We start from the raw sequence: 27,883 nt of genomic DNA on the forward strand, positions 1-27,883 counted from the left end.
CTTACAGGTGTGGGCCACCGTACCCACACCACCACACTTCCTTTCATGTTTCTTCAAACCGATAACGAAAGCACACCAACTGAAAGGGGGAGCCTAAAACACAAAGCGTTTTTCATTAGCTTCTTATTGAGAAACTATGACTCCTAAAATGAGTAAGTAATTATATATTCTTTTTTTATATAGAAGATATTTTTATATAGACTTGTGCTAAATCAGGTATGTGTTTTCCAGGAATGATGTGTGTTGGTGTGACTCTCCTGATTCTCCACCACTTTATGGAAACTCAATCAGGTATGAAATGTGTGTGTTAATGAATCCTAAGCTCATGTCATTCTGTAAGTTTGTTGGCATCTATACGTTGGTTTTAAAATAACTTATTTCTGGTCCTGCAGTTAAGCAGATGGTCTTAATGCTGATGCAACTGTACATGACTGTAGTCAGCACAAGTCGGGTCCAGTTGGCGTGGCAAGGTGGCCCAGAAATCTATAAGTGTACACTACTCATCGATTCGTCCTTGAATGTGCACCGCATCGCAGTAAAGTTGGTTTTATACTGGAAATTTGAGATTCCCTCTTGTGTTTCTAAAGAAATAAACACTCAAAAATGTCAACACACGTATCCTCGTACTCTGGACTGGACAGAGAACCTAGTGAAGCTGAATATATTTTCCTATCTTTTCCCCAGTTAAACTAAAGGGCTGTGTAAAAATTGCATGTCCTAGACAACCGTTTAAGATTCGACCAAGATTACAGAAGTTTACTTATCAGCATATCAAGCATACTGCATTTTTAAATGTGATTTCACATCGACACTTCAAGTGTCAAAACTGCAGCATTTTTTACACATACAGTACATATGCAGGAAACACAGTGATTTCTTACTGCAGTAACAATGCAATATAATGCAGTAATACTGCAGAAATGCTGCAATACTGCAGTTAACATCAACATTTATCAACATTTATTTATATATCATCTTACAGCAACTCAAGTTGAACCAAAGTGCTTCACAGCATTAAAAAATTACAATAAAATGGCAATAAGGTAGAAATAAAAAAATGCGAAACAAAATAAAACACACAATTATAAATAAATAAATAATTAAAATATATGTTAATTATAATAAATAAAACATAAAATTATCAAAATAACATGAAATTATAAAATATCAAAAGCCATTCTAAATAAGTGAGTCTTAAGTTTTGCTTTAAACAGAGGGAGGTCAGTAATGTAACGTAGCTCATGTGGAATGGTGTTCCAGAGGTTAAGACCAGCCATTGCAAAGGATCGATCACCCCATTGTTTGCACCTAGACTTACACAAGTAGGAAGGTGCCAGACGATTAATCGCACTAAAAACAAACATCAAAAGTTTAAATTGAATCTGGAACTGCAACTAGCTTTAAATTTCTGGGGGTGGTGAAAATTGCACCGTAGGAGTTTCTCTTCCTATAATCGAGGACGTTTACCAGAACGGTTGTCTCAGCAGAGTACCCAATATCACAAAGGACTTCTCTCACACTGCTCATAGGCTCTTTGCCCGCCTGCCTTCTGGGAGGTGCTACAGAAGCCTACAGACAAAGACAAGTAGCTTTTCCCTAAAGCTGTTTCTTTGCTGAACTCTGCCTCCACCCGATCACATACAAACCCTCTCCTGGGGTCAGGGGTAGCTCACTGGCTCAGTCGTTGGGCCCTTGAGCAAGGCCCTTATCCCAGAAACTGCAGTTATTTTTTGCAAGGACAGAATCATATTAAGTTACAGAAGTATATCTTAATATAACTACATTGTATTGCATTCCACCTACATTGTATTACATTGTAGTTGCAGTTGTTATCCCAGAAAAGGTTTTTTTTTTGTTGTTGTGCCCATTCAACACTATAATATACAGGTGCAGATCAGTAAGTTCAAATATCATTGTAAATTTTATTTATTTATAACTCAAAAAGTAAAACTCGTACATTATATAGATTCATTACACAGAGATTGATATATACAGTGGAATCTTGGATTATGAATCTAATTTGTTTCCGAAGCAGGCTCGTATATCAAAACACACATAAAACAAAGTAACCTGCCCTTTACTTAAAAAAAAAAAAAGTAAAAATAAATCTTGTCAGATAAGTGTTTCGTTTGTGCGCACAGGCGCTGTGCGGGTTTGTGTGGAATTAGCCCCTCCCCTCTCCCTCTTCTCGTCTTACACAGTAAAACTCCTTCATCCCTCCCGCCAGCTTTTTAAGGTTTTACAACACACACACACACACACACATAACGGAAACACGGTTTTAAAGGGAAAAAAAAATAAATAAATGACACTATAATAAATCTAATGACACTTAACTGAGCGCGGACTAACGGAATCACTGCTGTAAGGTAAAAATAAAACAAATAAACCAGCACTTTACCTTTGAAAATAATTGTGAAAGAGCAGTGTTTCTGTGTAGAGCAGAGTGTGTGTGTGTCTGTGTGGGTAAAGGCGACAGGGTTGTGTGAAGGCGACCTTGTGGGGGGGAGGGGTTTGGTGTGTGTGTGAAAATGCATGGTGTCAATGCAGTGAAGATAAGATAGGGGTGATGTGCTCATATCTTCTGGTTCTAGTGAGGACTCTCGCTGCTGCATTCTGGACTAGCTGAAGCTTATTTATGCATCTAACTGAACAACCAGACAGTAAGGCATTACAATAGTCTAACCTAGAGGTGATAAAAGCATGAACTAGTTTTTCTGCATTGTTTAGCGACAATATATTTCTTATCTTGGCAATATTTCTGAGGTGAAAGAATGCTATCCTGGTAATATTATCTACATGAGCTTCAAATGAAAGGCTGGAATCAATAATCACACCAAGGTCTTTCACTGTTGCACTTGATGGAACAGAAAGGCCATCTAAAGTTACGGTGTGAATACAGAAAAAAAATCTTTGCTCGCAAACCTCGTTAATCACATCTCAGGTTTCACTGTATTTAAAATGTTTACTTACCTACTAACTCACTCATGGTTTATACTGTTATATTGAGGGTTGTGGGGGGGGGGGGGGGGGGGCTGGAGCCTATCCGAGGAGACTTGGGGCATGAGGCAGGGTACATACTCCCTGGACAGGGTGCCAATCCATCGCAGGGCATTTTAAATGTTTCTTTCGTTTAATTTTGATGATCTCAGCTAATAAATTAAATGGTGCTTGAACCTCAGTATTTCAAAAAATTATAATATTGCAAAACAATTAAATATTTTAGACTTATGGTGTCACACTCTAATCAGCTAATTAACTGAAATGAATACTAAGTTCACAGTTGTCCAGAAGACGATCATTGACACCATTGCACATTGAGGGTAAGCAACAAAAAGTCATTGCTAAAGAAGCTGGCTGTTCACAGAGTGCTGTTTCCAAGCACATTAAAGAAAAGTTGAATGAAAGAAAGAAATGTGGTAGAAAAAGGTGCACAAGCAACAGTGATAACCGCAGCCTTGAGAGGATTGTGAAACAAAGCCCATTTAAGTATTCAGGGGAGATTCACAAGAAGCGGACTGCAGCTGGAGTCAGTGTTTCAAGAGCCACCACGTACAGACGCATCTTCAGATGTTGGGTTGGGATGGTGTTCTGAGGGATAGTGTTCTGAGGCTTCAAAGCGTTGCCCTTTTTCCTCCAAATAAACCTTTTATCATTATGGCCGAACAGATATTTTCCAATAAGAAAGTTTTGTTTCATCAGACCACAGGACATGTCTCCAGAAATTAAGATATTTGTTCCCATGTGCAGTTACAAACTGTAGTCTGTTTTTTTATGGTGGTTTTAAAGTAATTGCCTCTTCTGCCAGAGTAACCTTTAGCTCATGGTGGTACAGGACTTGTTTTACTGTGCTTAATGACACTTACCAGTTTCAGTCAGCATCTTTAAAAGGTCTTTTGCTGTTGCACCAAAGAACGTTCCTCTCTGGTATTCACAATCCGCCTCCTTCCTGAGCGTTATAGTATGATGGTTGTACATTCCCATGTTTATTATTTCTGTGTATTATTGTCTGAACGGATGGACGTGGGACCTTCAGGCATCTGGGAATTGCACCCAGGGATGAGCCACATTTGTGGTGTTCCACAATTCCTTTTCTGATGTCTTGGTTGATTTCTCTTGATTTTGCCATAATGTCAAAGAAAGAGGCTCTGTGTTTGAGGTGAGCCTTTATATGCATTGGATGTGCCACCAATTAACTTAAATAGAATCAATTAACCCATCAGAAGCTTCTTAAGCTCAGAATGGAATCATCTGGTGTTTAAAGACAATAAACTAAGTATATTACGTATACTTCTGACTTTAATAAAAGTGATAAATGCTTAAAAATTCACCCTCGCTCGATTCTGACATTTAAATTATGCAAAAAATATGTTAATATTTATCGATCTAAAACAGAAAGTTTACTCTGATTTTATGTTTGACAGTAAAGACAAAAAGTTTTTTCGTTTTTTTTTTTTTTTTTTTTTTTTTCCTGATGTGTAGGTAGATATCTGGTTTCAACTGTAAATGAAATAATTTTGGACTAGTGGTTTAGGAAACATTTTTTTTTTTTATGGACAAAAATGAACTATTATTTATGGGACCTTAAATTTGATTCTTTTCTTCTTTTTTTCTTCTCCTTTAAACAGACAAATTAAAGCTGTTTGGTCCAGAATCTGTGGTTGATGCTGTCGTGGGTGAAGATCTTGTTCTGCCCTGTTTCGTCAACACCAGTGCTGTGGACATGACAGTGGAGTGGTTCAGACTAGATTTATCAGTAAACTCAGAAGTGCATCTCTACAAGGATCTTGAAGACAAAAATGAAAATCAGGCTCGGTTGTACAGAGGAAGAACATCACTGTTTAAAGAGGAGCTGAAGAAAGGCAACGCTTCACTCAAACTCTCAGCTGTCCGACTCTCTGATGAAGGACGATATAAGTGTCTCATCGAGGATAAATCCTGGTCTGATGATATAATTATCCAAGTCATTGTTGCGGGTAAGATCTAGTTCTACAATGAAGCCTAATATAAAGATCCTAAAAAAATTTTTTTCTTATAATAATGCTAAAACAAGGGCTATTGAATAGTCGCATGATTTTCGACCAATAGTTTTATTGTTTATAGCCTAATCTGGCATGACACAAAGCAGTAGACACATGCATAGTCATCAAACCTTTATTTTTTTCAAGCTAAAGAAAACCGTACTTTCAAATATTTAGACAAGAATAATTAAACAAATAGCATACAGAGCATAGGCATGGTGCTTGAATTTCGCTATTTGGGGAATCCTCCCCATACCAACAGCTTTCAGTTCCTGAAAGTCTATGTCATGCTCAAAGCTGCATATTGGAGGAAATGTGTTTACAGATTTACAGATACACACACACACTGCATGTTGCCATAGGTGACACAAGGGTGATATACTGAAGTGCGGATCTGCTTGACTTGCAACAGCCGACATGTATCAGTCATAAATTTTGACATAAATGGTGTACATTGATCTGCGAGCAGCTTCTTCGAGGATGTAATCATGTCCTCGTGCTGACTTTGGAAATAAAATGACCCATGGCATGCCTCTCTGCTCGAATGGTACACCAAAAATAAGCAAAGGGATAACACGGTTCACCCTGGTCACCTCCAGCAGAAGTTTTTTCACGCCAGCATTGAGTCCTAGCCAGAGAAAATAGTTGCAAATCTTCTTGATGGTGAGTACGCCAGGTGCATCACTGTATCGACTTTGCTCTGTGGCATGACTAGGAGGTCGCAGGGCTCTTTTCTCTGTGTGGTAGTACAGTAGTCCTATGCACATGAGAAAGTAGGATGTTGGCCAGGTTTGCCCGCCATCCTTGGCCTCTCCCTCGATTTCACGCACTTAGCCCCATCAGTGCTTTATGCTTCTGTCCTCTTTTTGTTGCTGTGCGAAGTTTCCGTAACACACAACCTGCTGAGACAGGAAGAGTTCAGCCCACCTTCGGCCTTTGCAACGATGCTCTCATAAAGTGGCTCTTATTCCTCATCCACCGCGTGGGGAGGTTTTAATTTTTCACACGCCCTCGGGTAGAGTGCAGCCCCGGCCAGTTTCTACACTGGTTTCACAGACTCTTGTTCAGTGGGCATGGGTTCATTGTGGAGAGGTTCCAGTCATGGCAGGCATTGTTTGTTTTCTTTCCACAGAGCTGTGAGGTAGCATGGTGGGCTTCACTCTGGAGATTTTCCATTCAGAGAATCATGCTACACTCCCACTGCAGCCATTCTTTGCTCTGACGTCAGCTCAAATGTTGGCAGACCCATCTTCAATTCAATTCAATTCAATTTTATTTGTATAGCGCTTTTAGCAATTTTCATTGCCGCAAAGCAGCTTTACATAGTCAAAAGAATTATTTAAGTTTGTATGAAATGTGAATTTGTATGAATCAAAATGGTCAGTTTGTCCCTGGTGAGCAAGCCGAGGGCGACAGTGGCAAGGAAAAACTCCCTGAGATGGTAATAGGAAGAAACCTTGAGAGGAACCAGACTCAACAGGGAACCCATCCTCATTTGGGTGAAACAGAAAGCAGTAAATGATCAGCATTTATACAGTGTGTAGGGTGGGAGGCAGTTCAGCTATAATAGCTGATGTTAATTGATGTTAATATGGAGTCCAGGTAGTTATTGAAGACCCAGGTAGACTTGTAAGAAGTTCCAGTCATGAACTATCGAACTGTCAAGTCCCCAGAGAAACAGTTGCCAACACTAGTCAAGGCCAGAACCATTTTCTAGGTAGAGAGAATCATTCCCAGACACCAGACGCATCCCAGAGAGACACACGGGGCATCCATGTGACGAGATCTTCAGCCAGAAGCGGGGCACCAGGATGGGTCAGACAGGTCCGGAGGGCAGAGGGAGTCTGGATCACTGGCAGCTCAGGAACGACATGTGTAGCTCGACAGAGAGAGAGAAAGAGTGAAAGGGGTGGACAGGAGGAGAGAGGAAAAAGAAAGAGGGGGGGAAAGAGAAGAAGAGGAGAGATGGCAGTTAGGTATGGTCACACTCACACAATGTATAATGTGAATGTATATTAACTGTAGAGTGCAAGCAGAGACTCCGGCAGGACTAACTATGACAGCATAACTAAAAGGGAGAGCCAGAAGGAAACACAAACATGAGGGCTTCCTGACATGTAAAGCAAACAATCACCTCACTGTCAGCAAACCTGAGTGATCAATGAGAGTGAGGAAGACAGCATCCAAACATACCAGTTCACCATAATACTCTACGTCCATGAGTCCCCCAGATCTGCTCCTTTACCTATGGCAAATCTATTTATAAAAATGCTTGGCTAAATAAATAGGTTTTTAGCCTGGACTTAAACACTGAGACTGTGTCTGAGTCCCGAACACTATTTGGAAGACTATTCCATAACTTTGGGGCTTTGTAAGAAAAAGCTCTGCCCCCAGCTGTATTTTTCATAATACGCGGTACTGACAAGCAGCCTGCATCCTTTGATCGAAGTAGGCGTGGCGGATCGTAAGACACTAGCAGTTCGGTCAGGTACTGCGGCGCGAGACCATTTAATGCTTTATATGTCAAGAGTAGTATTTTAAAATCAATGCGAAATTTCACAGGGAGCCAATGGAGTGAAGATAAGATAGGGGTGATGTGCTCATATCTTCTGGTTCTGGTGAGGACTCTCGCTGCTGCATTCTGGACTAGCTGAAGCTTATTTATGCATCTAGCTGAACAACCAGACAGTAAGGCATTACAATAGTCCAACCTAGAGGTGATAAAAGCATGAACTAGTTTTTCTGCGTCGTTTAGCGACAATAAATTTCTTATTCTGGCAATATTTCTGAGGTGAAAGAATGCTATCCTGGTAATATTATCTACATGTGCTTCAAATGAAAGGCTGGAATCAATAATCACACCAAGGTCTTTCGCTGTTGCATTTGATGGAACAGAAAGGCCATCTAAAGTTACGGTGTGATCTAAAATTTTACTCCTAGCTGTATGCGGTCCTATGACTAGAACTTCTGTCTTATCCGGATTTAGCAGAAGGAAGTTAATTAGCATCCAATTTCTTATGTCCTGCTCACATTGCTCAATTTTAGTAAGCTGTTTTTTCTCATCAGGTTTTGCTGAGACATATAACTGAGTATCGTCAGCATACCAATGAAAACTAATACCATGCTTACGGATTATGTTGCCCAGAGGAAGCATGTAAAGGGAAAAAAGCAGTGGACCTAAAACTGAACCCTGCAGAACGCCAAACTCCACTAGAGAACATGCAGAATAATCACCATTTAAGTCTACATACTGATAACGATGGGTCAGATAGGATCTGAGCCAGGAGAGGGCTGTACCCTTAATTCCCACTACATTTTCTAATCTGTGAAGAAGAATAGCGTGATCAACAGTGTCAAAAGCTGCACTGAGGTCAAGTAATACAAGCATAGTTACACAACCCTGATCAGAGGCCAATAGAATGTCATTTACTACTTTAACGAGCGCTGTCTCTGTACTGTGATGAGGCCCAAATCCTGACTGATACAGTTCATGTATGCCATTTCTATGTATATATGAGCATAGCTGCCCTGCTACTATCTTTTCCAGGATCTTAGAGATAAAGGGGAGGTTTGATATTGGTCTGTAACTGGACAGCTGACAGGGGTCGAGGTCAGGTTTCTTAATTATTGGTTTGATAACTGCTAATTTAAAAGATTTTGGAACATATCCAATGCTGAGTGAAGAATTAATTATTCTCAACAGGGGTTCTATTATTGCTGGTACTATCTGTTTAAGAAAATGTGTCGGTACAGGATCTAATATACAGGTTGATGAATTTGAAGAAGAGATGAGTGAAATTAGTTCACTCGCTTCAAGGGGAGTAAAGTATTCTAGGTTCTGGTCTGACATGGCTAGATTAACATCTGCATCAATTACATTGTTCGGTTTCAAAACCTCAATTTTATGCCTAATATTTACAATTTTATTATTAAAAAAGTTCATGAAGTCCTCACTATTGCATGATGTTGTTGTGGAGATTTCTGCAGTGGTCTTATTTCTGGTTAATTTGGCTACAGCATTAAATAAGAATCTAGGATTATTTTTGTTATTTTCTATAAGAGTGGAGAGATATGTTGATCTAGCTACACTAAGAGCTTTTCTATAGTTCAGGATGCTCTCCTTCCATGCTATTTGAAATACTAGTAATTTAGTTTGACGCCATTTACGTTCTAATTTCCGAGCGGTCTGTTTTAAAGTGCGCGTGTGATCGTTATACCAGGGAGCAAGTTTTTTATCTCCAATAATTTTTCTTTTGACTGGAGCTACATTATCCAGGGTATAGCGAAATGTCGACTCTAAATATTCAGTCGCCTGATCGAGTTCTGTGGGGTCAGACGGTGATCTAATCGAAGTTGGGAACTCTGGGAGATTACTGATAAAACTCTGTTTGGTAGTTGATGTGAATGTACGTTTCATACGGTAGCGCGGCGCTGTGTGTACATTATTATTGTGACACACTTGAATTGAGACAAGATAGTGATCTGAGATAACTTCAGATAGTGGTATTGTGAATAAATTTCTTATACTTAATCCAAATAATATTATTAAATCTAAAGTGTGACCTGCTTTATGAGTGGGTCCTACTACACACTGATTTACTCCTACCGAGTCCAGTATAGACATAAATGCAGTTCTCAGAGGGTCTTCTGGGTTTTCAAAATGAATATTAAAATCTCCAGCAATTAACACTTTGTCTACAGAAACGACTAGGTTTGAGAGGAAATCTGCAAATTCACTAAGAAATTCCGAGTACGGCCCTGGAGGTCTGTAAATGACAATTAGCGGGATCGACTGAGCTGACTTAATATAGTTAAATACACTTATGTTACTATAAAGAATTTCAAATGAATTAAATTTGTGTCCGTGTTTTTGTACAATAGTCAAATTATCATTGTGAATAACTGCGACGCCTCCTCCTCTACCAGTTAACCGAGGCTGGTGTATGTAGCTGTATCCAGGAGGACTAGCTTCATTTAGAGCTACATACTCGTCCTGTTTAATCCAGGTTTCTGTTAAACAGAGTATATCAAACTCCTGATCTGTGATAATTTCATTAACTATAACTGCTTTAGATGCGAGAGATCTAATATTTAACAGTCCTAGCTTCAGATCAGAGGTGCCGGCTGCGCATTCAGTCTAATCCAAGTTTGTGGTCTTTATGCTAATTAAATTACTAAAACAGACTTTCTGAGTCTTTCTAAATTTGTTTTTAGCTCGGGGAACAGACACAGTCTCAATAGAGTGAACCCTGAGTGACGACTCTATGCAGCTAACATCTTTAGCTGCATCTCTACATCTTTGTGTAGTGTAAGCTGTAAGCTTAGTGAGAAGGAGCTGAGCTTCTCTGCAAGGTTCAGGCAGAGGGACACTTACTCTTCCATGCTGCTGGAGCCAAGAGAGCTCTGCTGTTGTGGTTTGCAGCCCCTGTGCTATCTGCTTCAGGAGCGATTGTAGCTGGATCCTTGCTTCCAGTAAGTGTACATATTCTCCACTAATTTAAAGCACTATGGCAGGACGAACACAGACATGGAGACTGCAGATGTTAGTGAACAGGTGTCTTTCTTTTATGTATGATCAGGGAGTTTGTCAAGGAGAAAGCTGAGTGAAGGGAAGTACAGAAAAGGGGGTTTAGCTGTGTAGGTGAAGGTTGTGAAGTCTTTGGATCCCAGCTTCGTCGTGAGCTCCTGCTAGGCTGCTTTTCCTGGTTTGGGGAGTCTTCAGATGTCTCCAGGACGGTCTAGTGACTATGAGTGGCCATGGAGAGGTAAGGCCCCTCTCTTACCGGTAACAGAGCTGGCCATGGTGCTGAATGTGAGTCATGTTTTGACTCAGGAGTCATACAGAGCCATACAGAGCCGGCGCTGTAGGCCCACCGTCACAATATAATGATTGATGTTTTCCATTACATCCTTAGAATTAAGGAAAAAATACTACAGCTCAAATATTCATTTGGAAAATGGTTGAAACTATTCCAAAAGAGAGAACTGAGGGACAGTGGAAGACAACCATGTTGTTTTTCAGTCCTTCCAGGTTTTAATCATGCACCTGACATTTCCTAACCTAATTTTACCAGTTTTCTTAGTTTTTTTTTTTTGTTTGTTTTGCAGGCCAATAATTTGACCTTTCTGGAATACTGTAACATCTTTTACCATAAATAAGTGATATGTCTTCTTACACTGTAAGAAATGAGAAGCTACTTACTGCAGGGTTTAAAATAATTGGTTCCAGCTGAAACAAAGGCTTTTAAATTCCATGTTTTAATTCCAAAATTTGCGACGTTTTGGCCAGACGGTGGAGTTGAAGGTTTGATATGATTCCACCATATTTAAAGGCTTTATATGATCTCACAATATTTAAATCAATCCTTTTGCTTTTATGTATATAGCACAGGGAAGCCACCCGGTGATCAGGATGGAGCGTTATGATAACACGGGAGGGATTGATCTAGTGTGTGAATCTAGAGGCTGGAACCCTGAACCTGAGGTTTTGTGGCTGAACAGAGAAGGAACCACCCTGCCTGCTGAAAATACACAGATACACAAAGACACTGAGGGCTTCACTGTGAAACGTCGCATCACTGTTTATGATTATAGTGACTCCAACAGATTTTATTGCCGCCTTCAACAAAAACATCATATGATGGAAGCAGAGGTCATCATTAATAGTAAGTGTCTTAAAAGCAGTATTTGTAAAAATTTACTAAAATTTTATTTAAAGTATTGTATTAATTGTAATAATTATAGATAAGGTGACTTAAGATGAAACTTGAACAGTTTTTTCTGTAAGATTGTGATATACAATATGAGTATAAATAATTCCTGCACAGTTTTCTGAAAATATTGGTAACAGGCTTGGTTTCATTTTAGGTAAAGTCTTTAATGCTTGGAAGTGGGATGTCGGCATTTCGGTTTCAACATGTCTTTTAGCTGTCGGAGTGATAGCAACTTCAGTTATCTGTTACAGAAAAGGTAACTGCTATACTTTTATAAAAGGTCAAGTACATTCAAACACTCGCTTTATCTCAGGAAGGGCTGTAAATCAGTTGATTTACATGGATCATGTACTTAGAGCACAGGAAACATTAATGCATGTAATGCTGTGGGTACTTTCCACCTGTGCTTTAGTCAGTAGTCCACAGAACACCAGTTGGCTCTGCTTTCTGTGAAGAGGAAGATTTAATTCAGCCATATCTGTTGATATTCAGATTCAGATTATGAGACTGTGTAATTAATTAAACATTTTCTTTGCAATTAAACATGAATTTCCACTTAGCTTAACAGTTTATTTTACAAAAAAAGTAACTAAAAAGAAAAAAAAACTCTTTGATTAGTTATATCTTTAAGTTTTATGTTAAAACTTTGACATACCTTACAACTCTGTAACATTATACAAACCATAATATTAATGTTCTATGCTTTATCAAAGATAAACATTTTAACAATTCTTTTTCTTACAGTTTTTGAACATTTAAGGCCAATGAGACAAACAGATATTGATCTGTGAAAATAGGATGTGTATGACAAGTAGACTGCATAAAATGACAAATATAGTTAAAATAAAAATGTATTTTGTTGTATTATTGAAATATCTTGCAAATATATTTGTGCTCCACTACTTCTATACACGACAGTCTTTTATATAACTATAAATGACAAACATTCTAGTTGTTCTAATGTTGTGGCTGCCGTTTATTGTAAGCTGCCAAGGGACTGCAAATAAGCATTAGCTTTAAGCTAATGCAATACTATATGTCAAATAGCAACATGTATGTTTAATAGTATACGTGGTCCTTTTCAAATAAAAAATGAAATAAATAAATAAGTCTGTTTTATCCTCAGCACTTCAGAAGCAGAAGCAACACACAGGTAGGAATTAGGTTTTGCTTTTTTAAAACCATACTAATTAACTAATTTGACAGTTTGATTAAATAATATCACTCTGATCAAATGTAATCACAACTGGGAGACAACTGGAAGCTTGTTAAACTGGTTGGGAGTCTTTGACTTAAAAACAGAAAGTTCACAAGAAGGTGCCAAAATGACATCTTGTTTATTTAAATGGGGGTAGAAATTACATCTCATTTATTGAAACGAATGCTAAGGCTCAGGTTCCTGGGCCAACTTTTATTTATATTTTTTTACATTTGTCTATATTTAGGGAAAAAAACCTCTATCCATGACAGTAAACTTGTATTTAATATTTCAGTAAGTGTACGATGGGTGTTGATCAAGGATGAGTGCTGGGCCCCCTGCTGTTTACGTTATATAGTAATGCTATTCCACAACAGTTTTATGACATAAATTTTCAGATATATGTGGGAAAACACAAATGCAAAAACATCTGAGCCAGCAGAAGAAAAATTTAAGGATCATACAGTGGCTTTATCTATCATATCTTAGTTTTAACAACAACATCACAAAATGTATGTCCTTTTCTAAAAACAATGAAAAGCTCCCCTGATGTGGATATCCTCAAGATATAAAAAGATATATAATTAGTGAGTTTAGACATCTTAACATTATATTGGATCAAAATCTTAATTTAAGAAAGCATGTTAAAATTGGTAAAATTATTATATATAATTCAGCAAAATTTTGAGAAATTAGAAACTGTCTGTGGATGTAGCGAAGACGTATACACGTGCTGTGATCCTTTCTCACGTCTTATTATATTACCTGTGGAGGTAACGCTGGGGAATCTGTCATTAAGCCTCTAGAGTCCTTGCATAAACAAACCCTAAAAATGTAAAAAACGCATTCTCATTGTAGGATATTGGAGAAACATTCTCAGCTTTGAGAATTTCACAATATTTACAGTCACCTTTTTCTGTGAAAACTACAACACAGTGGAATACCCTACTAGAAGAAATACAGTATAAGGAATTATGTTTCTCATTCCACAGTCAAATATTTAAATCTTCTAAGAGACTCAACTTTGTAATCATCAATTACATTTTATAAAAGTAAAATGAATTTGATTATTTTAAGTATGTTATCTGCATTAATTTGTGAAAAAATGTTATCTGATCTTCATCTAAGTCAAGACTATTGACAAATATAATGTGCCTAAAATAATAATAAAAAAAATAATTCTGATCGTTGTTGAGAACCTTGAGTTATTGGCCTCAAAAAAGCTAATTGGAGTGACAATGAAAAGCTCCCCTGATGTGGATATTCTCAAGATATAAAAAGATATATAATTAGTGAATTTAGACATCTTGACATTATATTGGATCCAAATCTTAATTGAAGTCTATAAGGAACTTGAGGTTCTTGTTAATAAAATAAGAGCTACTTTAAAATATTAAAAACCACTTAGACTTTTGAGCTCTGCACAAAAAGAGATTACCCTAATGATTTAAAAATAGCTTTCAGAATATCTAAGATCACGAATTGTTGATTTACCTAAAGCTAGAAATGGTTACAAAGACTTTAAAAATTCACCTGTCTATAGTTAAGCAATATGGAGACACTTTGGGACTGTGACTAGTCTACCAAAAAAGTGGGCGCCCAGTCAAAATGACATGAAAGGCACAACAAAGAGGTAAAGGTTCTGAGGTAAAGAAACAACCCTTAGTGACTGTCAAAGATCTGCAAAGGAAGCTGCTTTGCTGAATCAGGGCCTGGCCATCTTAAAGTCATTAAGGGGAAGATGAGTTTGATACGCTTTGATTCCCAAGCGTATAAAAAAAATTCAGGATAATTCGAGAATGTCTTCATGTCAGCTGAAACTCTGTGGATGTTGGTTGATGCAACAAGACAATGGGAAGGACAAACACCAGGTTCACTTGTAGCCAAGTCAGAACTTAGACCTCAACCCAATAGAGATGCTGTGAATTGATTTGAAGAAAGTCATACATGAGATGTCCAAAGAATATGTCAGATCTAAAACTGTTCTGCCAGGAAGAATGGGGCAAAATTCGTCCTGAACGATGTGCAGGTCTAATCCACAGCTACAGGAAGCATCTGATTATTTAACCAGCCAAGCAGTTATTAATTCCAAGTATTCACATACTTTTTTCACTACCATTTTGAATGTTGAATGAGTGTGTCCCATGAAGACATGAAATAGAGAATTTCTTTTTGTTATTATTTAGGCACTTTATATTTGTCAATACCCTTGCCTTAGATGAAGATCAGATCACGTTTTATAACAAATTAATGCAGAAAACCATCTTTCTTTTCTTGCTACTTTTTCTTGCTACTGTACATAAATAAATCCATTCATTCATCTGATTTATCCTTAGAGCTTCAGATACAGAGGCACAGCACAGGTATGATGAGTTTTTTTCTTTTAAAATCATACTGGTTGATTAAGTTGATTAATTAAATAATATCTCTCTAATTGAAGGTAATCTTATAGAAACTGGGAGCTTGTTAGACTGGTTGGGGCTCGTTGAATTAAAGACACAATTGAAAATGTTGAAAGTTCTTCAGAAGGTGTAGAAGGAGGCAGAAATTGCATTTTATTTATTTCAACTCATGGTACAAAATAAAAGTTAATTTAGGCCATGCATATAGATTTAAAAATAGGATGGAGGCTTATGGAGGACTTTTGGAGAGCCTGATTAGAGAAAGGAAAATGAAAGTTTTACACAGTAAATGTAATGTGAATTTTTTAAAAGTTTGTTAATAAAAAATATTATGTAAAAGGAACAAGTTTAAACAAAGGATGTAATTCAAGAAGTCATAAATTCAGGAAAAGAAGAAGAATTATACCCTCCTATGACTCTTTAAAGTTTTGACCCCACTGACGTTTTAATGGTTAATCAAACCTTTTCATATGAGCCTCCTGATATAGATTTCCTCATCAGAGGTAAAATAATTACAGGATAATAGTTACTGAATTTAAAATATCTTGACATTACATTGGATTCGAATCTTACTTTTAGAAAGCATGTTTAAAATGGTAAAAACCATAAAATATAAATTGGCAAATTTTCAACAAATTAAAAACTGTCTGTCTGTGGATGCAGTGAAGAGTTTAATGCATGCCATGATTCTTTCTCTCAAGTTTTATTGTATAACCTGTTAACGTCAAGCTTGAGAAACTGTCATTAAACTCATTTAATTCCTTCTATAAACAAACCTTAAAAATGTTAAATTAAAAAAAAGAAACGAGGTATCATTGTGGTAGGGTATTGGAGAAACATCATCTTCTCAGATTTGAGAATTTCACATCATATTCAAATTTGTGTTTTGTGTATAACATTCTAAATGGTTGGCTCCTCCTCCACTACGTGACTACAACTTAGTGGAATGCCCTACCAGAAAATTTAAAGAGTTTCATTTCTTTTATTAGTTTATTAGTAAAGTAAAACAAAAAAATATTCTAAAAGAGATAAAATTTTGTACTTATCAATTATATTTTATTGATTATAACCTGTTTAACTACGTTGTCATTTGATTACTTTATAGTATGTTATGTGTATTGTTGTCAATTTCTAACTAATTACATAACAAACTAAATGAATAAATAAATGTTTTATCCTCAGAGTTTCAGAGACAGAAGCAATACATAGGTAAGAATGATGTTTTTGTCTTTTAAAATCCCACTAATTAAATTGACTGATTCACTAAACAATATCACTCTGATCAGATGTAATCATAGAGAAACCTGAAGCTTGTTAGACTGGTTCAGGCTCTTTGGCTTAAAGACATCAACATGTTGAAATTTACAAGAAGGTGCAGACAAGGCTGAAGTTACTAATTTATTTAAACGAATGCTACAAAATAAGAGTCAGCATAGGTCATGAACGTAGATTTAAGAACAAGAAGGAGGCTTTTGGAGAGAAATCAAAATCAGCAGAGCCTTTTAAGAGAAAGGAAAAATTTAAGTTTTACACATTAAATGTGATGTAAATCTTTCAAAATTAAGAAATGTTAAATTAGGTAAAGTTAAAACTAATTTTTTAATTCACACTGTCAATTATTAATAAAAAGGAAAAAAATTATGTATTCCTCCCCTTTATATATACAGTAGGTATAGAAAAGAACCCCCCCTCCTTAAAATAATCACATTTTGCTGATTTGTATTGTATACTAAAATAAAGACAGACATAAGTTATAATTTTATCCAGCTGTATTTACTCCGTGCAACTTTTAACATACCCACAAGTGAAAGATATTACATCAACATGTCAGAAAACAGAATCACTGAGTTAGAAAAGGAACGCCTAAAGAATCCCAGGGATAAAGTTGTGCACAAGTCAGGAGATGGATACAAAAAACTTTAAAGGCCTTCACTAGGAGCACAGGAAAGTCTACAATAAAGACCCTCCCTTGATCAGGTTGCTCCAAACTGGAACAAAAAAGCCAGCAGAAAACTGATCAAATACCAAGAGGCCTCCTTCAGCAACATTGAAGCAGTTGCAGGAATTTATAAGAAAGTGTGGTCATTGTGTGCATTTGAAAACAGTATAACAAATTCTTAACAAATGTGGCTTGTATGGAAAGGTTGCAAAAAAAAACAACGCTCCTCAAGAATAATAAAAATCAGCTGCCCTCTGCCAGAAAGTTGTCAAGTGGAAGAAGGTTTACCTTCCAGGATCACAATGAATCAAAGCACCCAGCAAAGCTGACTACACAGTGGGTGAAGGAGAAAAAGAATACTGACACCAGGGGGTGATCCTTTTCCAAATCAGTGATTCTGCTTTTTATTTATTTATTTATTTATTTATTTATTTGTCTGACATGTTGAAGGTATATCTTTTACTTGGATGTTAAAAGATGCACTAACGCAAACTGCCTCTGTCTTCATTTCAGGCCGCAAAGCAAAAAACATTAATTGTTTTAAAGGGGAGTGATTCTATTCTATACCCGTGAGTGCGTGCGTGTATACAGAGTCGGTCTAAATATGTAGATAAATACTATGATGTATATTATATTATATATTATTAATAATAATAATACAGTAATATCATCATATGATTATAATATTATCATATATCAATATATAAGGTATAGCAATATAGTATTTTTGTCTGACTTTGTTATAAAGGGGGAAAAAAGAACAATAAACTTGTATTCAGTGTTTTATTTATTAGATATTAATTATTTTTTAATTGTTATGTTTATAAGGGTTCATAAAGAAGCTGCTTACAGGTAAGAACAAGTTCACTTTTTTATCTACAGCACAGGTAAAGGAGATGCTGTAATGTAGATTTCTCTCTGTCTCTCACTATGTGTGAGTGTGTGTGTGTGTGTGTCTTCTAGCATCTACATGTGTAAAAACATTTTTTTATGTGCTTTTGTTTACTTTGAGAGACAGAGGAAAGAAGGGAGAAGGAAATAAAGTTTGTATGAGTGTTGGATAAGAAAACAAAAGGCTGTTAGAAGACAAAACATTACTTGCACATAACCATAAAAGCATTGAACTGAAGTTCGGAAGGTCCCAGGTCCAAACCCCCGACCACCAAGTTGCCACTGTTGGGTTCTTAAGATAAAAATGTAACTCACTCTGAATAAGGGCGTCTGCCAAATGCCGTAATGTAAATGTACATTTAAACCCTGTATATAAGACATAGCACATTGTCGATATACTGACTTGGCTGATATTATGAAATGTTGTGTGATCTGTGATGATATATGTATAATCTCGTAGGTAATGTTAGCAAAGGTTGAATGCTGACTTTATTTACAATAGACATTACCTATTACATAAACAGACATTACCTTCCAAACTCAAGAGGCTGTTTCCCAGTTTTGCAGAAAATACAAGAACTTAATGTCGTTAGTTATTATTTTTTAACATACTATACTTTCATACTGTGCACAGCAACATCACTACATAGGTACAGCCTAGTGTAGAAATCAAAAGGCATGTCTGTTGCCAAAGTGACCGTAACTTAATTTGTTCCTTTTTTAATTGACAAAAAAGTCTTTTGCTTTTTATGCTTTTTTTATGCGTGTTTAGTGTCCTGTTGTATTTGCTTGAATGTATAGGCCATTTTTTCTCGTAAAGTAAGTTTTTAGTGAGGCTAAAGTCAGAGTATTAATATTATATTAATATTATATAGAGTATAGAATATCAAATATAGAGGATGAATATTAGGTCACCTTTTCAACAGGCTCCTTCATTTTTGCCAATTTGATTTTTCTTTGTTTGAGCTATACTAGTTGCATTTACTATTCGAATTCACTGCCCTTTTCTTTTGTGTAATTTAGTCACTTTCTCCTTATATTCCCTGTCCATATATACAGTGGTGTTCAAAATAATAGCAGTGTGTTGAAAAAAGTGAGTAAAGCTCCATATCCATGTAATAACTTTTCATTTAAATGAAATAAATGCATTGGACACACATTCTATTCTGAATCACAACATGAAGAAAAATGTTCTAAATGTATTATCAGTTCAATGTAAGTGAAAAAAAAATACATTAGCCTGTTCAAAAAAATAGCAGTGTGGAGTTCAATTAGAGAGGTAAAATTATTCTGTAAAAAACAGGTGACAAACAAGATTTTCTTATTTAAGGATAAATGCAGAAAAGGTTGTCCTGTGCATTTCTCTTTGAAAATCAGAGCAAAATGGGTTGTCCAGACATTGTTCAGAAGAACAGCATACTTTGATTCAAAAGTTGATTAGAGATGGGAAAACATACAAAGAAGTGCAGAAAAAGATAGGCTGCTCTGCTAAAATGATACCAAATCATTATTAAGCTTTAAAATGGAGACCAAAATCAGAACGATTTGGAAGAAAACGGAAAGCTACCATTCGAATGGATCCAAGAATCACAAAATTGACTCAAAGAACACCTAACGTTATCAGTTAGTACTGTTACTATTAGAAGACGGCTTTGTGAAGCCAAGCTATCAGCAAGAAGCCCCCGCAAAGTCCCATTGTTGGAAAAAAGACATGTGCTGAAGAGGTTACAGTTTGCCGAAGAACACATTGACTGGCCTAAAGAGTAATGGTGCAATATTTTGTGGACTGATGAAAGCAAGATTGTCCTTTTTGGGTCTAAAGGCCGCAGACAGTTTGTCAGGCCCCCAAACACTGAATTCAAGCCACAGTACACTGTGAAGACAGTGAAGCATGGAGGCACAAGCATCATGATATGGGGATGCTTTTCGTACTATAGTGTTGGGCTTATTTATCACATCTGTAGACTATATAACAGTTAATTCTTCATACAAATAATTCTTATTATTGTACAGTATTGTAATTCCTTCCATGCACCATCTGGCAAATATTTTGTGAAGCACAATACATTTATTTAAATTCTAAAATGGTGCTTCTTACAGCACTGCGTGAGACGAATTGCGGCCTTTCGCTGGAAAAAAAACTTTCTTAATGGCCACATCTGTAGACTATATAACAGTTAATTCCTCATACAAATATGAATAGCTCTGGTTGTGATTTTTCAATTGAGATAATTTCAAATCACTTTAAAGTTCTATAGATGTAAATAAATAGAATAGAATAGAGCAAAAGAATATAAAAAAAATCTCTCAGTACACTTATGTATAAAGGACCAAACCTCTGCAGTGCAAGTAACACCTCTGCTGGAAAGAGATTTCCCATTGCTTTGTAAAACCACAAAGCCACAGTCTGGACCTGACATCTGCAGCAACACAGTGCACTGACCTCCTGATCTGCTATGGCCTCGATTTTGTTTTTCTTGTTCACATAAATGGCAAGTTTAAGTTCACCCAAAAGAAAATTCTCAATATTCCTCCTATTTTCTCATATCCCAATACTGAAATTTAGTTAGTCTATTACATCTGCCAAATGCCTAAATGTACATCTTATAAAACAGTAAAATATGTTTTCAGGTTCAGTGAAGGAGCATAATGGACATTTGTTCAAGGCTACAGGGTTCAGAACAGCGATAACTACAATGGCTCCATGTAAAATCATCCACTGGAGATGGGCAGTATGCTTTTTTTTTATTTTTTAGTGGAGCTTTGTACAGCACTCTCCACACAGGTACAGTTTGTCCATGTTAAACAGTTGCACACAGTATCTGGCCAGATTGCTCCTGTTAACAGTGCCTGTATAGTGACTGACTGCTCACTCTGTACAAGATCATGCAGATCTTCAGCAGGGGATCAGACAGCTCACCAAAGTCAGGCGAAAGAAGTATCTCTGAAAATGGGTCCTGTTTGTCGGGAATCCAGACACCACAGCTGTAACTCCTAAAAATATACTGGAATGGCTCACTTAGGTCTTTGGCGTAGGCTCTCAGCATTCTTAGACTCTATGGTGCTGTTTTCAACTTTATCTCCATCTTCCATCTGTATGTCTTCTTGGTTTGCTTTAGACTGAACTTGAGTTCCTTCTGAAAGCAGTAGAGCTCAGCCTTGTCACCATCTTTAAAAGCATTCTTTTTCAGGTTAAGTAAAAGCTTGACTTTGCGTGTTGTTAGGGAAGCAGTTCTGACAGACACAATGATGTCCATACAGAAATTACGATAGTCAGTTGTGCATTGTGTGATTCCGTCTGTGTTACTCTTATGATGCTCTTGCAACATACTCCGAAAAGTACAATTAAAACAGTACTGTACATCAAAATTTCCTCAGCCTCAAGAGACCATTTTCTGAATGTGCCTGTTCTTGTTGGCTGTTTCAAGACATGAGGCTGATAGTGGGACTTTGGGCAATGAAGATTATGGTCAGATTTCCCCAGTGGAAACAGTGGGCGGTGACACTGCAAGCTTCACTCCCATTCCCACAATGGCAGTGTCATCAGAGAACCTCTGCCTGTGGCATGCAACTGTAAGCTTCATTCACACTGTAAGCTTATACTGTACAGCAGGTCTATTCTTTTTTTTTTTCTTTTTTTTTTTCTAGAGGGACAAACTGATGGAAAGTAAGTAGCATAGAATCCAGGGTCATGTGATTGAAGTCTCCAGATAGCATGAAACAGGTATCAGCGTGTTGTGCTTGCAGTCTTGGTATAGTGGTGTGAATTACATCATATGCATTGTCTGTGTCTGCTTGTTGTGGGATCTAAACACATACAACAATGGGGCAAGAATTCCCTGGGTATGGAGCATGGATGGAGACTCATCACTATCATTTCAATGTCTCAACAGCAGATAAACTATTTCCCAGTCATATGAGCCGAGTTGAACCATCTGATCCTAATAAACAAAGCGACTATTACTGCCACTCTCACTGCCATGCCAAAATGACAGCGGCCAAAATAAATCATGCACAAGTCATGTTTCAAAGTAATTTGTAAAATGACCGCCAGGTGGCATAAAGGGAGATTTTGCTAAACTGCTGCAATTGCAGCGGTTTTGAATTGTAAGTAGAAAGTGTTCAGCTCCTTTTAGGGAATCAAATCAAACTATTTGGGCTGATTTAATTAAACTGATTTATTTAATTAAACTGATTTATCATTTTAAAGTAGGAAAATATTTCCGTGTCTTGGGGTCAGGCAGGAGGTCAGTGTTGGGCTGTGGTTCCCTGCCACCTCGAAGTGAGGCTTCCTTTGGTAATCAGATTCCTGATTTACAAGTTGTCAGTCAGGGTTAATGTTAGTAATGGTTCCATGTATGACTCCAGGCATCAAAGAGGTTTTCCCTGTTGATAGGGTCGAGAGACTCATTGCAGCATGATTTCAGGAAGAGATAACAGCCATTTTGGCACCTAAGTTCCAGCATGATCCGATTTTATGACTTTTAGGACAAGAAGGGGAGCTCTGTGGACTTTCTTGGGACCTGCTGGATTCATGATTCACTTGGAGTGGCCTGTTCATCACAAAAGTCATGAAAAGTCATAACAATATGTTGTATCAAAGAAATACCACAGTGATGGTAATTTCCACCTCCGAGTACTTTATACAACAAACATGAAAAATCTGAACCAGAGCAATTGACATTTACTGTACAACACTGTTGTTTAGACAGATCAAGTTCACTAGCTGACAACTGTATTTGTACAAAGAATGAACTGTTCCCAGTTTATTGTACTGTTTATTGTTGTTATGCATGAAAAATGTTACATTTAAACTTTAAATATCGAAATAACTAAAAATAAGACTTTCAGAATAGAAAATTACAATGACTCAAAAAACTAATTATCATTTGTGTAAATTTTTCATGGATTTTTTTTTTTTTTCAGGAATTTTGTTGTACCAAATAATATTTCTGCAATATAATAAGGGCCTCCTAATTCGCTATTTGTTCTTGGTTGTTGTTGTTTTAGTGGTATTGTGTGTGCTTTACAATGCCAGGTATTTTTCAAATGGAAATAATGCTATATTATTTTTACACAAATGTTGGTTGGAAGGATGCTGCCCTGCTTGCTAAATGGATCAGACCATTTGGGGAACCCAAGTTGAGTCATGTCTACTGGAATTCTTAGTGATGCATACAGTATACATATACAAGCTATTTATTATAAGTATACAATGTCTTTACACTGCATACATCAAAAATCATTGCACTCTTTGTACATACCTCTTCCACTGTATATAATGTTTACATGCAAATTATTTATCGTATACAATACCTTCTTATTGCAGTCACTTATAATTAATTTGCTCATTTGCACTCATTATACAGGTATTACCTTCCCCACTCTATAATATTTACATATGCAATATTCTTTATCATGGTATACAATACCTTCCTTACTGTACCACCTATAATCATTTGCACCATTGTAATTAATCTTCCTCACTATATACTATTTATATATGCAAATCATTCTGCTCTGTGAAAATGCACTTCTGGTTGGAAGTGTATTTTGTTGCCTTTTACCTACATGTGCAGTGACAATAAAGTTGAATCTAATCTATTATTATTATTATTATTATTATTATTATTATTATTTTACCCTTGCTTTATCCCTATGTTCAATAATTTTAACGAGTGTCACGTTTCTTTGACTGCAAACCCAAATGTATGTACTCTTTTATTTTAAACATATTTATTTATTATTATTCTATTTCATAAAATTTCTCTTATTTAAATTACTTATTTACTACGTTTTATTTTTTTTATCTATCCCTCTTACTTTCTCCTGACTTAGTTCTGAAATTTGCCAATATGAGTGTCTATATTTGTCATGTTAATAAAGCAATTGTGAATTTTTAATATTGAATTTTCAAAGAGATAGATAGAGAGAGAGAGAGAGAGAGAGAGAGCGAAAGAGAGCCAGTACTTCAAGTCAAGTTGTCAAGAAGACTTTTATTGTCATTTCAACCATATACAGTTCAGGACACAGTGAAACAAATTAACGTCCCTCCAGGACCAAGGTGCTACATACATGCAACAACATAAATTAACAGAACAGCTAGCTAACTAGGAGACCTAATTAACTGACTAGCTCGGACATGACAGATTGACATTTTTAAATTAACCAAAAACTAACTAGTCCTATATACAACATAACGTGCACGTGCAAATGTGCAAACAAGAGCTACAGTACAGAGTGACAACATGACATAATGCGTTCCAATACTTTCGTGGTGATGTGGTAATGAGTTGAGGTAGTGGGGGCAGAAACCGTGAACACTAAACATTCCTGAAAGTAGCAGCAGTGACGAGTAATAAATATTGTGCAATAATAGGTTGGTATGAACAATTTTTAGGTGGTTGTTAATCAGTGTGTTTTTGTGTGTGTGTGCATTTATTAGTTCAGGTCCGATATTATTGAAGTAGTTGAGTTTGTCTGAATGATTTATGTGTGTGTGTTTTTCTCTCAGTGGATGTGACTCTGGATCCTGAAACAGCTCATCCTCGTCTCAGAGTGTCTACTGATGGAAAACAAGTGACATATGAGGACAAGGAACAGGAGAATCTCACTGACACACCAAAGAGGTTTAGTTATTATTACTGCGTTGCAGGAAAGCAGGGTTTCTCCTCGGGGAGAGTTTATTATGAGGTGCTGGTGAAAGGGAAAACTGTGTGGAGATTAGGAGTGTTCAGAGAGCACATTAACAGGAAGGAGTGGATTACATGGAGACCTCAGTATGGAGTCTGGACTATGGAAATGAGGATAGATAAATACAGTGCTAATGCCGATCCCGCTATCCCCCTCACACTGACACAAGAGGTGGAGAAGGTGGGGGTGTTCGTTGATTATGAGGAGGGTCTGGTCTCCTTTTATGATGTGGATTCCAGATCTCATATCTACTCTTACACGGGTCAGTCTTTCACTGAGAAACTCTTTCCAGTCTTCTATTCTCGGGACAATGAACCACTGATCATCACTCCTGTTACTGAATAAATATCTGATATCATTTTAAACTGTATTCTTTACAGCTGGCTATCTTCATCACTTAATTCTAAAATCAAAATAATTTGTGTAAAATATGATTTTTTGTTGTGTATAAAATAAACTATAAACTCTGTAAACAGTTGAAACATAGTCTACAGTATAATGAAGTGTTTGCATGAACTCTAATAATCCCATCATCATCAGATTTTCACAGTTCCAATCAGATTAAAGTCATTATTAGATTTATAGAAATTCTAAAGACTAGATTCTAAAGAAAGACACAGCTATGTAGTTCAGTTACTAAATCATTCAGCGTTTATGCTGTTAATCCGGTTTCTGTACTCTGTAATGCCATCTTGGAAATAGCAACCATCTCTGTCACCTGTGTGTATTTAACTTGCATTCATTTACTTGAATATCAATAACATTTTCTCCAGCACTAAGAATCAAAACTTATTATTGGTGTGTGTGGTAGTTACTAATGAGGTTATTTTACAGTTTGACATACTGTGTAATGCTGTTTGTTTTCTCCTGAACATTATTTTAGTTCTGCGATTGGATGTGAAGATGTGTTAGAAATGTATATTTCTATACGCTATATATATGATATAATTTTTATGTATGATTATGTGAAAATACAATATATTTTGTTACTAGGATATTAGTACAGTTATTATTAGTCTGTGCGATAATCAATCAAAAACAGAATCCCGGTTTATAACCATTTCTGTACTGAAAAGAGTCTCAGTAATGAAATATCCTGGATTTTCACTCAATCAAAATATAAACAGTGTATGTGTGTGTGTATCTGTGTGTTTGCTTAAGCTGTGATCTGCACAAACTGACTGCAACTGATATGGCATGCCAGGTCACATGTTCGTCTCAAGCAAAGCCATGATCACCTGAGCACTCCCATTCTATACTCCATTCCACTCCTTTTGTTTTGCCACTTTACTTATCACTCCAAGCTCACCTGTTACCAATTTATCATCATCACCATTTCCTATTTAACGTACACTCAGACAACCTATCTCCATCAGATCATTTTTATAATCCTTTACTAACTGAGATTCGTGAAGGTAATGAGTTTTGTTCTTCCATATAAATTTCAAGATTTTGAAGTTTAATGAATTTATTGCTTTTGATAAAGTATAAAGATGAAAAAAAGAGGGCTGATTGGACATCTCATGCAAATACCCCATTTAACTGAGAAGCTTCTTGAAATGCCATTTCTGAGAGATACACTGCTATGAATATAATTATAACGCATTTGAATGATATTGCAAAATTTTGTTTCAAAACCAAAAAGTTTTAAACAAAAAGGGGTTCTTTAAAGAATCAAAGGCTTAAAAAAAGTCTAGGAATAAAATAAAGCTATCTTGCATGATCAATGAATTCTAATCAAGTATATATAAAACGAAGCTACTGTAATATGATTATGAATGTATCTTCCGTTTATTAATGCATCAATTATTTAAAAAAATCTAATCTTATAAAAAGTGAAGTGTAATGGGCCTCCAGTTGCCCAAGGATATTATATCTTTGTACGGTTTGGGTATTAGTGTCAAGTATACTTTGCTTTATTGTTGGTGATAAAACAGAATTATCATTGCACTCCTTAAAATTATTGTATATCAAATATTTAATTTAAGACCAAAAGATTTATAGAACTCTGATATGATCCCTTTTGACCCTGGGGACTTTTCATTGAGCATTTGAGAAATAACATCCAGTTCAGCTACAGAAATTTCAGCTTCTGCTATATCTTTGAAATTTACATCTTTTTTTTGAGATGCACTTAAATTAAGTTCAGAAGGGATTCTGCCCTAATGACTGCAGTTAACAGACAATTTTTTATAAAAAATAAAAATATGATTATCAATTTTTTCCTGATCCTCACTTAAACAATTACCAATATTATCAATTACTATTTTCCCCATCTTCAATCCATCTTGCTCTTGAATTGATAAATGTGCCCTTACCTCTTTCTGTGTAAAGATCATAAGGCTGTAGCTTGTGAAGTTCAATGTTATTCTCTTCATTTAGCTGATACTGATTGCATATGTTATTTATTTTTAGATAAAACTTCCAGCTGTTGCTATCTTTTTAAATTGGCTGATATTTTTTCTTTTTTAAATACTGATTCTCATAATCTTGTATTTAATTAAAACTTTTCTATTGCAGATGTGATATTATTGCCACACTTTAGGCCCTCTGTCACATAAATTTAAAACTGGTAACCCTCTTTAACGTTCTATTTCCGATAGTAAGTGGATGGTCCTTGTGCCTTTATGAAAATCCACAATCATCTCCATGGTCTTCTTGATATTGAGGGCCAGGATGTGGGTATCACACCAAGCTGTTCCAACTCGCTTTTATATAAGGACTCATCATTGTTAGTGATGAGGCCTAACACCACAATGTTATCGGGGAATTTTATGATGTAATTTAAAGGAAGGGAGAAGCAGCGGTCATGTGTGTAGAGTAAAGGACTAAGTACACATCCCTGGGGACGCTGGTGTTAATACGCATTGTAGATGATGTGCGTTTGTCTAATCGCACACACTGTAAACAATTTGTTAGAAAGTCCAGTTACAAAATACTGCACTTACAGTACAGAGCTCAATTTGGAGCTTGTTTGGCAAAATGGATGAACTAAAGTCAAGAAAGTAAGGCCATGCGAACATATT

At 36.4% G+C, this 27,883-nt stretch overlaps 2 protein-coding genes across 2 annotated transcripts in view; both read left to right on the top strand.

The window, feature by feature from the left end:
* On the top strand, positions 1-27,227 carry LOC128528240 (butyrophilin subfamily 1 member A1-like). The gene is made up of 10 exons (XM_053500998.1): positions 1-152; positions 232-291; positions 4,629-4,976; positions 11,408-11,686; positions 11,889-11,990; positions 12,861-12,887; positions 15,269-15,295; positions 16,517-16,543; positions 18,102-18,125; positions 24,679-27,227. The coding sequence occupies exons 1-10, from the start codon at positions 137-139 to the stop codon at positions 25,200-25,202; spliced, it is 1,434 nt and encodes a 477-aa protein (XP_053356973.1). The 5' UTR covers positions 1-136; the 3' UTR covers positions 25,203-27,227.
* Positions 1-27,883, top strand: part of LOC128515911 (Fc receptor-like protein 3) — a gene marked incomplete at its 5' end in the record, with an annotated part of 70,879 nt that overhangs the window by 3,895 nt on the left and 39,101 nt on the right. The window lies entirely within an intron of this gene.

The sequence above is a fragment of the Clarias gariepinus genome, chromosome 1 (genome assembly GCF_024256425.1).
Source record: "Clarias gariepinus isolate MV-2021 ecotype Netherlands chromosome 1, CGAR_prim_01v2, whole genome shotgun sequence".
NCBI classification, from domain to species: domain Eukaryota; kingdom Metazoa; phylum Chordata; class Actinopteri; order Siluriformes; family Clariidae; genus Clarias; species Clarias gariepinus.

Bases quoted from the DNA above. Each gene is read 5' to 3' on its own strand.
- LOC128528240 (XM_053500998.1), top strand. The intron at 292-4,628 runs GTATGAAATGTG...TCCTTTAAACAG, and splicing joins CTTTATGGAAACTCAATCAG to ACAAATTAAAGCTGTTTGGT. The intron at 11,687-11,888 runs GTAAGTGTCTTA...GTTTCATTTTAG, and splicing joins AGCAGAGGTCATCATTAATA to GTAAAGTCTTTAATGCTTGG.